General features: G+C 43.9%; 4 protein-coding genes across 4 annotated transcripts; 1 reads left to right on the top strand and 3 right to left on the bottom strand.

Moving 5' to 3' along the window:
• Nucleotides 1-4,776: 4,776 nt before the first annotated feature.
• TrAFT101_003859 (uncharacterized protein) lies at nt 4,777-6,179 on the top strand (the record flags this gene model as incomplete). Its single annotated transcript, XM_024907305.2, has 1 exon — nt 4,777-6,179. A coding segment is annotated over one exon (987 nt), but the record flags the coding sequence as incomplete, so codon positions are not given.
• Nucleotides 5,752-7,075, bottom strand: TrAFT101_003858 (uncharacterized protein). The gene has a single exon (XM_024907306.2). It carries the CDS (start codon nt 6,967-6,969, stop codon nt 5,953-5,955), a length of 1,017 nt encoding a protein of 338 aa, XP_024766376.2. The 5' UTR covers nt 6,970-7,075; the 3' UTR covers nt 5,752-5,952.
• Nucleotides 7,076-8,363: 1,288 nt separating this feature from the next.
• TrAFT101_003857 (uncharacterized protein) lies at nt 8,364-9,653 on the bottom strand. Its single transcript, XM_024907307.2, has one exon. The coding sequence runs from the start codon at nt 9,546-9,548 to the stop codon at nt 8,559-8,561; it is 990 nt and encodes a 329-aa protein (XP_024766377.2). The 5' UTR covers nt 9,549-9,653; the 3' UTR covers nt 8,364-8,558.
• A 326-nt stretch (nt 9,654-9,979) lies between these two features.
• TrAFT101_003856 (uncharacterized protein) lies at nt 9,980-11,433 on the bottom strand. The gene is made up of 3 exons (XM_024898914.2): nt 11,015-11,433; nt 10,868-10,950; nt 9,980-10,806 (listed from the first exon to the last, which is right to left on the bottom strand). The coding sequence occupies exons 1-3, from the start codon at nt 11,353-11,355 to the stop codon at nt 10,037-10,039; spliced, it is 1,194 nt and encodes a 397-aa protein (XP_024766378.2). The 5' UTR covers nt 11,356-11,433; the 3' UTR covers nt 9,980-10,036.
• Between the last annotated feature and the right edge of the window lie 1,308 nt (nt 11,434-12,741).

Here is a 12,741-nt window from a genome sequence, read left to right as displayed (position 1 = left end):
TAAGAACTGCGATAATCTGGAAAACTCGAATACAAATACTCAAGACAATTCCCTTCCAGCTATTTTTTCTTTCATTTGGGTCGGTCTATTCCTGCTAGCAATTGCCGTGAGCCTCGCGGGGCAGACCATTGTGTCTTACCAGCCATATGCCCTTTCCGAGTTTAATGCTCATTCGATGCTATCCGTCATCGGTACCGTTCAGTATATTTTGTACGTATGAATATTATGGTCACAGGTGACAAAAAAGCTTACGGATTAGATATGCAATTGTTAAGCCAGCCCTGGCAAGAACGGCCAATATATGGGGACTTCTTAAAGCATTCAGCATATCAATCATCGCAATTTTGATTGGGTTTGCCATTAATGCAGCTTCCCAGAATCTGGGAAGTCTGACAGCAGGTCAAATCTTCTATACAATTGGCCAAGTTGGCATACAATTTTTGCAACAAATATTGATAGCTGACATTACTACGTTGGAGAATCGCTCCATACTCGGGAGCCTTGTTTTATGCCCTACGATATTCACATCTTGGATTGGAGCGCCGATCGTAAGTGCAATGGTGCCTGAGAAATGGAGATGGTAAGAGTTCTTCCTAAATAACCCCGGATCGAGGGCTTGCTAATATGTTAAAGGGGATACGGCATGTGGTCTGACCCAATAATTAAATTGCTTGGTGAGAAGGTGAGGAGCTAATGCACATATAGGGCAATTATATTTCCGGTTGTATCAATGCCACTATTGCTTTCACTTTGGCAACATTTACGACGTGGTAATGAATCTAAGACGGCTGCTTCGAGCAGTGAAATGAAAAATATTTCTGTGTTATGGTCGCGCCTTGATGTCGTTGGACATATACTTCTCACAGCCAGTCTAACACTTGTTCTACTTCCGATGACACTTTCGACATCGCCTTTCCAGTCATGGACTTCGCCAGCCAAGCTAACTATGGTTATTATTGGAGGATGTTGCTTTATTGCTTTTACGATGTATGAGATTCAGATCTCATCTCATCCCATTGTTCCGTTCAAATTGGCAAAAGATCGGACTATTGCAGCGGGTTGCATAATACAATTTGCCCTTTATTTGAGTTATTATATCTGGGCGCCCTACTTCTTCTCATTTATTGTTATTGTCAACAATCAATCGGCGAAGGCGGCAACAAATATCACTGCCTCTCAAGCAGTTGCGACGGCCGTCATTGGATTGCTTGTGGCCTTCATTATCAAGCTAACAGGTGTTTATAAATGGGCTATTCTGCTCGGAATGATATTAAAGTTAATCGGCGCGGGGCTGATGCTCAGATACTCTAGCATGAATGCAAGCATCGTTCAGATATTATTTGGCCAGCTAATATCAGGGGCCGGGACAGGGATGATCTCTATTATCGCACAAACTGCTGTTCAAGCGGTAACAGAGCATCAAGGTATGAAGACTCTCCCAGTTTAATACCGAAAATACATTAATAGCTAAACGATAAGCTTTCTGGTACAGATGTGGCATCAGTAACAACCTTATACGAGGTTTCCGGAGCTATTGGAGGGGCGATTGGTAACGCTTTATCAGGTATCATCTGGACAGCGCTCCTCCTCCCACAGCTACGCATTAATCTTCCTGATTCAGCACAGCCAGCAGCGATCGAAATAAAAAATTCTTTCGTAGTGGCCTCATCATATTCTCCCGGAAGTCCAGAAAGGACTGCTATTGATAAGAGCTACACAGAAGTTATGCATGTCCTTCTCATTGTAGCGTTGGCAGTATTGTCGGTGCCATTTTTCGCAATGTTTGCGATGAAGGACATGAGACTGAAAGAGCGCGTAAATTCGATATAAGCCCATATTGGATGTTGCTATGCGATTTCTATAATGTTTTGCTACTAGGCCTAGGATCAATCTATAGTCTAGGGTCCTAAATACATGTATTTAGCTACCCAAAATAACTGGTATTATTTTTCTTTTAGCTGCAACGAGCAATAATCCAATTGGATAATATTATGTGGCAGGTATAATTAGATGAATATCCGCACTTTATGATCGATTCATCGAATGATTTCCTCCTTCGATGTCTGTATCTTAGCGTATATATTTCGTCTGATAAAGTTGGTAAATTCCATTGGCCTCAAGTCTCTGGAAGGAAAAGTGTGGAATTGGTTGTAGTTCCATTTAGCGGTTGAAGATTATTCCAACTCTATTCATGTAAATGGAAATCTGACTCCATCGCAACTGTTCAGACTGCTCCATTTGTTACTTTCCAAGGTCTGAATGCCATGGAGTAAAATAACATGTCCACTTTTACTTTGACCATAGCGAGCTAATATCGCGAGATAAAAACCTTGCAGCACTGCTGACATAATGTGAACAAACAGACATACGCCTTCGCTTTCCCGGTAGTGGATTTAGCACGCCGAGTTACCGAGGGAGCCTATTCTGTTAATATTCTCAGTCCCTCTCGCCCAACCTTGATCTTTAAATAGCAGTACAGTCAAGAAACACTCTGCCATCTCATACTATACTGCCACGTTGATCTGTAACCAGCACAGGCACTTCATAGTTTAAGTCAAAATAACTAATTATGCCCCCAACCGCAAATAAAGCCCTCGATGGCCACAAATTGCTTGTGCTGCTCGGAGTGACAGGGCCACCAAAGATACTCCTCGGAACTATATTCCAGCCCGAGTGGATTGCAGAACTCAAAGAACTTTTTTCAGGCCTTGAAATAGTCACTGTTGAGGGCTGTATATGGAATACGCCAGCATTCGACCAGAAATTCCCAGAGAGAGAGTGGAAAGACGTTACGATCCTTGTTACTGGAAGTGCTTTACCTGCGGCACATATTGCTCCTAAATTGGAGTATGTGCAGATACAAAGCGCCGGAGCAAACCATATCCTCCAAAATCCCCTCTTCAGCGATACAGATATTGCTCTTTGTACAGCTAGCGGCGTGCATGGGTACCGTTCCTCACGAATTGACTTAAATCACTGAGTGCTAACCCGTTGTCAAGACCACAGATAGCTGAATGGGTAGTGACTACATTTTTAGCTTTCCAACATCAAAGTCAAACCCGCTTCAACAGATTTGTAACTTGGTAAACTTCTAACTCGGTTTCACAGTTCCCCAATATATTGATTTCCAGCGCCAGAAGACGTGGCATAAGTTGGACGATCCAGTATATGATGCAGTGGGACAACGAGTGTGAGACAAGCCTAACTATTACCATCAATATGCACAGAACAATGACTCTGATTCTATTATAGTGGTATTCTTGGTTACGGCGCTGTAGGTCGTCAGATTGCTCGTGTTCTGAAAGCACTGGGTATGGATATCTATGCATGCAACTTACATCTGCGAGCTACACCCGAGTCGCGTAAGGATGAAACATATACACCGGCAGGTCTTGGTGACCCGAAAGGTATCTTCCCTAGCAAATGGTTCTCGGCCGAAGATACAGAGGGATTGCACGAGTTCCTTAGCTCTGGCCTTGATCTACTCGTCATCACCATTCCACTTACAGAAAGGACCCGTGGTATCATCTCAAGGACAGAACTAGCTTTGCTTGCTGAACAGAAGACGTTCGTTTCAAACATCGGACGAGGAGAAGTCATCATTACGGATGACCTGATTCATGCACTTGAGAATGGTATTATCCGCGGAGCTGCACTCGACGTGACAGATCCCGAGCCTTTGCCAGATGGTCACCCCTTATGGAGCACAAAAAATCTCTTCATTTCGCCACATGTTAGTGGAAACTCCATTACTTACGCTCGAAGAGTATTTGAGGTGCTCAAGTACAACCTCGTCCGAATGAGTGAAGGGAAGGAACTCACAAACAAAGTGGATAGAACCAAAGGATATTAGGAAAGCTGATCCAACCAATTACTCATTAGCTTATAAAAAAGAGTATATTATGGCATACTTCTCTCAGTGGCTACAGTTTTAACCTCAATGCCTCAGCTGTTATCTACCATCGCAGCTAAAATCTAATAATAATAGATTGCTCTACGATTGAATTGAACAGTATCTGCCATCCGAAGAGCAGCATTATAGATATTGCTTGCATTTATCCAGGATCAAACTATGAGCGAGCAAATGGAAGTTACAGATCGATCGCTAGAAGATGAAACAGCAACTCACGTATCATGTTAGTAAAATGAATAATATATACTGCTTGGTCACTATCTCAGTTTTTTATCGTAACAAATTCGCATTCTTGGGCTATTGTTTACTAGACTGTATCATATTTTGTAGAGATACTGCTCTATCACACTCTTTTCTAAACCACATAACCCTATCATCTAAATACCTAATAATATCGAACAAATAACTTTAACAAATAACAAATAACAACCAAGATCCTACAACTCTGCTACATATTCAAGGCGCAGGTTGACTGTCTTGAGCCGACTTCAATGTTTAGTCATAAGCTGAATTACTCACGACGCTAATGTGAGATTGTGTAAGCGCGTTGATCGTGTGCTTGCAGCATGCGGTGGCGTGATTGCTTTGTGATCTTCAAATGAAGATTAAAGTCGTCTTTTTGACCGTTATCGGTGGCAGCAAGTGGATATGTGGTAACTAGTGCAAGTGTGTTCAAATATGGCAAAGTGAGGCTATCACTTCGTTGGTATCACGAGTCTTCACAGCCAAATCTCATGCGAAAAACAACCATACAAAACAACCATACAAGTTGTTAACTATGGCGGCAGCTGGTGTTGCGAGACCTCTTCAGCCCGCATCAAGTGAGCTACTAGGCGAGCCGATAGAAGTGGCATCACAAAAAGAGGCAGTCCTTTTCGACCCTCTCCAGCATCTGTGCTACAATCAACCCACATCAACAATCAGTCTTGACGATCTGGGCCTCGACTTCCCGCAAGCCAGTTCACAAACGGCCATCACTGCACCATTTCCGCTTCTAACTCCCGCCGGTGTTCGTGAGCTGCGTGCCGATATCTTTCGCCCCGAGATTGTTGGCAACTATGGCTCGTGGAAATATCCTGGTGTTTACCGCATTCGTGGTTACGGGCAAGCTGCACCATTTGCTTACTCCATGTGGCGAAGTCCTGAGGTGCTGAAGGCCTGTTCAGATGCGGCTGGTGTAGACTTGGATGTCATCATGGATTATGAGATTGGACAACTCAACGTACAATTGCCAAAGCATGTGGATAAAAGCAGTGCCATTACGGATAACCTACCTCCGCCAGATCCGCCAAAAGCAAGTGACAATGATATTGAACCAGAAGAAGAGGGTGCAGATCTCAAAGATCTTGTTTCTGCGTGGCATCGCGACTCATACCCCTGGGTATGTGTGCTCATGCTCTCTGATCCGATCGGTATGTCAGGAGGCGAGACAGCCTTGCGCAAAGGCGATGGCGGTATCTTGAAGATGAGGCAACCCGGTATGGGATATGCCGTGATGATGCAAGGCAGCATGGTCTCACACGCTGCGTTGCGCACTCTTGGTAGCGGCGAGCGCATTACCTTTGTTGTCTCAATGCGTCCGCGCGATCCGCTGCTGCCGGACACGAGCACGTTGCGTACTGTCAAGCCCATCAGCAACAATGACGAGCTGTTCCGGCAATGGGCAGACTATCGTTTTGACGTTGTAGCACAGCGCCTGGCCAAGATACGTGAGACGTTGCAGGCTGAGGGAAGACCGGCTGCAGAGACTCATCGACTAACGAAGGAGTGGGTGCAGGCGCAGGTTGAGTATCTGCAGAAAACCGTGAATGAGATGGATTTGGATGATTATGTAGCTCCAAATTTTAAATAGTTTATGTATAAATGCTACGTTTACAGGCCAGATAACGGACGGTAAGAGTAGGTGTTTCTACTAACAAGCAATGTATACGACACATTGGAGAAAGCACGAACTTGACAGAAAAAGCCATTGCATTGGAAAATATCGGCCATTAATTTATAGGTATTATAACCACTCCATATATACACTTGTTTTAAGCCTAAGCATATCTTAGGCGTTGCCCGATGTCCAACTTTGCTGCCTTGTCCAGGATAGCCGTCCCAAGCGCAATGTCGCTGAGACTTAGACCTCGATGCCAGAACAGTATTGTCTCATCATCACTTTCTCTGCCCTTCTTCACCCCGGCCACAATCTGGCCCATCTCAGCATAGAGATTCTCTTCTGTTAGTTTGTCGTTATCCACGTGCTGTCGCAAGGCACCCAGCGGCAGGCCTTTCCGGCACTGACCCCAGTCGTCCACAACCATCTTGTCCATGATGTCCGTCAGCGAGAGCTCTAGGGCACTCATTGTGCCGTAAGGCATCACCAGCGCGCCCTTTTTGATCCAGCTCGTCTTTAGCAGCGGTTTTGGTGCTGCCAACCGTGACGCCTCAACGACAATGTCTGCTTCTACAATGGTTTCTTCCCAGTTGTCCAGCACGCGTATCGGTCTTCCTAGCTCTTTCTCTAGGCGTGCGCCCAGTGCTTCACGACTCTCCTTGCGCTTGGAATGGATCCGGATTTCGTCAAATTGGAAGAGGCTAGCCAACAGACGGATGTTCCAGTAAGAACTGCCTCTCGCGCCAATATGTCCTAAGATTTTGGACTTACTGGGTGCCAAATATTTCGCGCCTAGTGCTGTAACTGCACCGGTGCGCATGTCTGTAATGGATGTTGCATCGATAACTGCTCGGGGCACACCAGTTTCTGGGTCAAACAAGTTCAGGATTCCAAACTCTGACGGTAAACCATGCTTGTAGTTATCAACGAAATCGCCAACCACCTTGACACCTGCCGCATTCAGAGGGTGAACAACTCCGCGCAAAACGTTGAAATGGCCTTTGGCTGAATCGCGCGGAACAAGATGGACCCGGGGCTCGATCACTGTCTCCTTGCGACCCTGAGCATCAAGAGCCGTCTCAATGGCCCCAAGTATCTCTTCATCAGTGAGTTCAAGCTCCGCAACATCCAGGCCATTAAGGTACGTAATGTATATTGGCTCTGTCGTAGACGCCATCCTTCTTACAGTTGCTTAGGCCGTTTTATGAGCAGGCAGCGTAAGCACAGCTCTCCTAGTCAAAGGTAAACCAGCCTTTATGTCCACTGTGATTGATGATTGAAACTTTCTTCCAAGTATAAAACACATTTTGTTGGCATTAATAACGGTATAGTAATACGCAGTAGCATTGCGTGCTCTTCACTGCAGGTGTCTCCGCTCCGTAATCGGCAAGTATCTGTACCGCGATCGAGAAGTGGAGCAATAGCAACACACAATCTCCGCACTATGACAGATATAAACAACTACCTAGTAGCGGAATTCTTATATCCATTGAAGCAGTTCTATTATTAGCTAATGAAAGCGAAAGAGTTCCCAAAAAGGCAGTTGCATAGCTCCATCTCTGGCAACTCGGTCCAAACCATCAAAATGGGCATCTCCAGCTCGTTACGAAACACCAATTGAACTTGGATCTTTGCGGAGAGACTCAGAATATTTATAGACTCCAGTGTTTGAGAACAATACTACGTTACGAAACCTTTCTTCCGCTGTGGAAAATATAACAAGATTAAGTGTTATTTATTGAAGAGATTTTACACTACAATCACTGCTAAATATCTGGCGCCAAAGCCATAGATATGTGCATGTATACAGTTGGCCAAAAAGACGCGGATGCTATACTACAATACAGATTCGAAAACCCAAATTTCATTTTTGAATACATCCTTTAGTATAGTTTTGTTTTGGAAAACATGATCAACTAATGGCATGTAATGTCAAAAAAGCAAGATAAACAGCTTTTGTTTGTCGTCAACTGTTGAAACTGTTGAAACAATAGCGCTCTGGGCAAAGAACCTCGCCTTTCTTTACCGAAAATAGTATGGATAGACATTTGGCATATTATCCATCCGTTAACATAGCGAATAGCATGAAGCACAGTTTCGAGCTATAGCATTAGTAATACATCAACCACAATTCATAAAATGTTTCTCATTATCCGTGTAACATACCACTATTTAGAACTTTATCTTTTCGTGAGCACAAGGCACCACATCCTGTATCTGCCTTCTTAAGTAGAATTATCGGTATCTATAGTATTAGTTAACTGGTTTTCTGGAGTAAAAATATTATTCCGTGGGAATTTGGCGAAGATACGGCATAGCTCGACTCAACGCAGTCTGCATTAGATGTCGACTTAATGCTTGATCCAATGCCACTGTCTTCTGGTGAATCTACTGAATCACCCAAGACCTATAAGAGAAATGTGCATACATGCATATATATAATTATATATACTATACATGATTGTCATAACTACTACATGCATTTGTATATCCGCACATTTCATATGATAACTGGCGAAAATTACATACCGATTTATATATTTATAATTCTTATATTCTTCTTTAAAAAAAGACCATCGTATATTACTCTATATTGTCTCAGTATTTTTGACCTTTTTTAAAACTTCAATAACTCAATAGAATATAGGTTCTCAGCCACGATGATTACTTAGGTAGGCATATGGCACATTGGCAGTGTTTGCGAATATTAACGCCTCTGCAGTTTGCATCAACATGGACCATAAGTCGCTATAACCCCATTCAAGACTAAACGCCTCTGGCGGACTCCTGAAACTCTGTAGTGATTACAGATATCAGAGACTCTTGTTCCTTTGTCTGCAGCCACGAAAGCGACGGTGATGGGCCGACAATTCCTGGCGCTCTAGGCAATATCCTACAGATCTCCGCCCCGAGATCAAGGCATACTTCGTTGCCAAACCGCAAGCTAACAAAATCGTATTCTGTTTCAAGCTGGCGTAGCAATGCCACCAGAGCAGGCCTGGAGAGTCTTGAATCACTGGTCTTTGTGGTAAGATAGGCATGCATTCCAGCAATACCTTCGCCTGCTCCTTTTTTACCAACATCTGCAATGGCACTCACGCCATCCGGAAGATGAACCACTGCTTCTGAAAAAGCTTTGACATAACGATCTGGAATACGTTCCTTTCGCATCCCATCACGATCGTTGCCGCCAAATCGGAGCCGACGCGTGAGCGAGCGTACGTAGCGATCAGTGTGGTGGCCAAAGTCTCGGAATCCTGAGATGCCGTAAGGCTCAGGCTTAACAAATAAACAATTTCCACGATATTTATCGTTTTTGATAGTAATAAAAAGTACATGCCGGTGATTGTTAGCGAGCGGTGGTAAAGCGCCATCTGTAACGAGATCAACTCCTCCAGTACAGCCTGGCGCGCTGTGGCGCCTGAGATGACTGCTGGTTCGCGGGCTTCCAATAGCCAAAAAGAAAGCAGAAAGTCGACCAGCGGGATCAAGGCAGAGAAAAGCACCAGATTGAAAAGACTGGTTGCGTTCAACTGCTAGCGATGTGAGATACCAGATGATGCCAGCGACTTGGCGTCCACGAATGGCAGCGTGAACTTCGCGAGCTGCAATCTGTCGCAAGTCATCGGACGAGAGCGAAGAATTCATAATGGCGCGTACATCTTCGGCGCCCTGTGCTACATATGCCCGAATCTCAGCCTCGCGCGCTGAAAGGCCGGTAGCGGCGAGATACTTGGCGAAGCCGTCGACCTCCATTTGATTGTGATATATAACATTGATATCCTAATTTGAGCGATGGTTATGGTGATGTGACCATCTAAAAGAGCAATCAAGTTGAAATGAGATCTGGAATTTCCTTGGAGGTTTGTAGGCGGGGATGTCATATGCATGTACCTCCAGCCGATTGGCTCAGCAAGTACCACGAGGCAACATTAGTAGCTACAACATCGTACCCCACGATAGTGAGACATGGCTGGAGAATAGGGGGTCTTGCTGGCAATAAATATTAGAGCCCTGAGCAATGCAAGGAGCATTACTGAGAATTAAAGAATATGAGACATGTGGTAAAAGCTGCTGGAAACAGAGAGACTCTGATGAAGTATTGGATTGTCATGAATTTACCGCTCGAGTGATGTAAACATTCACTGTGAAGCCTTGTACTGCCTATCACGGCAGGCAGTGACCATGGTCGATGCTATATTAATTGCATTTTGAATGAGTAGACAAAAATACGGTATCTCTATTTACATGACAGAACAGATTCCCTTCTTCTCGAGAGCGCTGATCCTCTCTGTCAGCGACTTAACAGCCTCTTCATTCATCCTCCTCTCATCTGAAAGCGTCTTCTCCATGTCCTTTAGCATCTTCTTATAATGCTCTTCAAGAGCCGCTACAGCAGCTTTATTCTCTTCAGCCGATGTCCGCAAAAGCATTTCTTTCATCTCAGTAAGCTCTTTCTGGTGCTGTTCCTTCATCCGAGTGAGCTCGGCCATAATCTCCTTTCCTGCAGCAGTATCTTTGAGTGCTTTGTTGTCTTTTCCCATCTCTTCTTGCAGCTGTAGGTAAAACGGTTTGTTGTTTACAAACATGGATGCTATTTCCTTGGCCGACTCAGCGGATCCATTATGTCGGGAGTATACCGCGCCAAAAGCCATCAAAACATTCCAAAATTTGCCTTTGAGTTCCTGTTCGCGCTTCTGACCCTCTTCCGGGACGACTTTATCCCACATGCTGGTTGTCAGGACTACATTCTTGAGATTTTTCTCCCCAGTTAGTTTGCGGAACATGTCGAGATTCTTTGTGGCATGATGAGTGACACGGTTATCTGAGATTGGGTGGAGGTATATGATGCCCGACAAACGCAGGTCTTTGGAGTATCCAGCAGCTAGATAATCTGCGATCATTTCGAGGACTTCGGTATCTGAGAGATATGTATCTGAGAAACCCGGGGTATCAACGAAACGGACCGTATGGCCGTCAATGATGGTCTCGACAATCTGTATCTCTTGAGTGCCTGATGAATCGTTTCGTTAGCAAAGCAGTGCTGATGCTTGGAATACTAAAAAGAGCCGTACATGAAGTAAGATCATGGCCGATCTTTAGATCTTTTCGCCCGGTCGCATTTGCAATGAATGTTGTCTTTCCTGACCCAGTCATGCTGTATAAAATAGTAAGCATTCACTCTAACTGGGATTTAGCTGGTGTGTAGAATATATATTTACCCCATCACGGCGATCAAAACATCATCCTTGTTACTCAGCTTCTTGTATAGCGATTTTCCGTATTTCAGGCCCGGGACATCTCCAAAGTAGCTCGAGAGGTTGCCGTCTTTTCCCTGTGGGTTAAAGAAGGAGGGGATGGATCCGTCAAGGAAATAGCCTTGAGATTGCTCGGCAGCGGCATCATCATCCGAATTTAATCTTGATGGTGCTGGTTTTGGACTTCGCGGGAAGCGGCTTATAAGTTCGGGGGTCTGGTAAGCGGCTGCAGGGCCATCAGAGGTGGCCGAATTGATCATGGCAAAATCGTCGTCAGAGACGTCTGGGGTATCGACTCTCGCCATTCTGGAAAGCTTGAGTGTTTGTGAAGTGATATGAAGCTTGATGCGGATGCCTTAACAAAGTTGGATCAAAAGCTCCATGTTTAGGCTTCAATAGCGAGGTGGCGCGGCCTCCTACAGCGTTACGTCACCACCAACAGGCCATGCTCGGATCTGATTCGACGCCGCTGTCAACGATTTAGTGCCTGAGGTATAGCTAAACAAAATTGAAAGGGGCTCTTGAGGCTACAAAATTTGTGTCATCTGTTATTCATTTACAAAATAGTCTCTTTTTATCGTACTTTGATTCTTAAATTCATAATTCTACGAATGACCTTAACTGCCAAGATATGTATGTAGGTAAATTGCTTTATACAGTTGGTGCTCCATCCAAGCTAGAATCTATACGGTGCTCGCATTCAATATTGCGTCAAAGAAATTTGATAATCTTCTATATCAAATGAATGAGAATCGATTAAAATGCGACCTGCAGCAATTTCAAGATTATAATCCTCGGTATAAACTTAAGCATCCATTGAGCGGGAGAGGATCGCACGCAGTGCAGTGCTGACATTGATATTCGGGGCACCGACAGTGGTGAAGGAGACATAGCGCCGCTAGCTACCGCCCATCGCAAAACATTGATGCTATCACACTCTGATAATTATATGATATCAACATTGAGTAGTTAAAGGATAAAAGTCATCGATATCTCTCGTATTAATATTTAGGCTCCCGTCTCAAGAGTAGATGGCTATTTGCTTACTTTCGACAGCTGCGAGCCCACGAGCTGACTTAGAGCACTACTAGCTACTGCTATATTATCTTCTTGGCAGGATTGTTGCATTGGGATATATGGTTTGTAAAGGGATAGACTAATTTGGAAAGGTCAAAGTATGTCAACCAAGAATCATGTTACTTTCCGAAGTGAGCACTATGGCCAAGCCAATGCTATCGATCACTAGAGATCGTCATGTAAAGTGTCAACAGCGTATTGTGTCCCGCATCAGTTAGGCAAGTATATTGCCTGAATTAATTTATCATATATGTATTCTCGCATGGCTAAAATTTCGGGATTAGAACATTCAGAATTAATAATTATTGCAATGTTACGACCCGACTCTTATAGTTGCAACAATGGGCCTACAGGGTAGGCCAAACCGGATTAACATTAGAACGACGGACCCATTAAAAGAGACTTATTAACTTAATTATTAAGTCAGTAAGCTAACTTAATAAAATTTATTAATAAATCCTATAAAACGCTATAAACCCAGCCTATATAACTAAATATATAAGTTTACTTTATTATATTTATTTAGATAATTTAAATAGCTAGTTATTAATATAAAATTAAAATTAAAATATACTCCTAAAGCTTACCCACTAGTAATATTATATTATTATTAT

Source organism: Trichoderma asperellum, chromosome 2 (genome assembly GCF_020647865.1).
Source record: "Trichoderma asperellum chromosome 2, complete sequence".
Taxonomy (NCBI): Eukaryota; Fungi; Ascomycota; class Sordariomycetes; order Hypocreales; family Hypocreaceae; genus Trichoderma; species Trichoderma asperellum.
The sequence above is the reverse complement of the archived record's forward strand: the minus strand, read 5'-3'. Positions and strand labels throughout refer to the sequence as shown.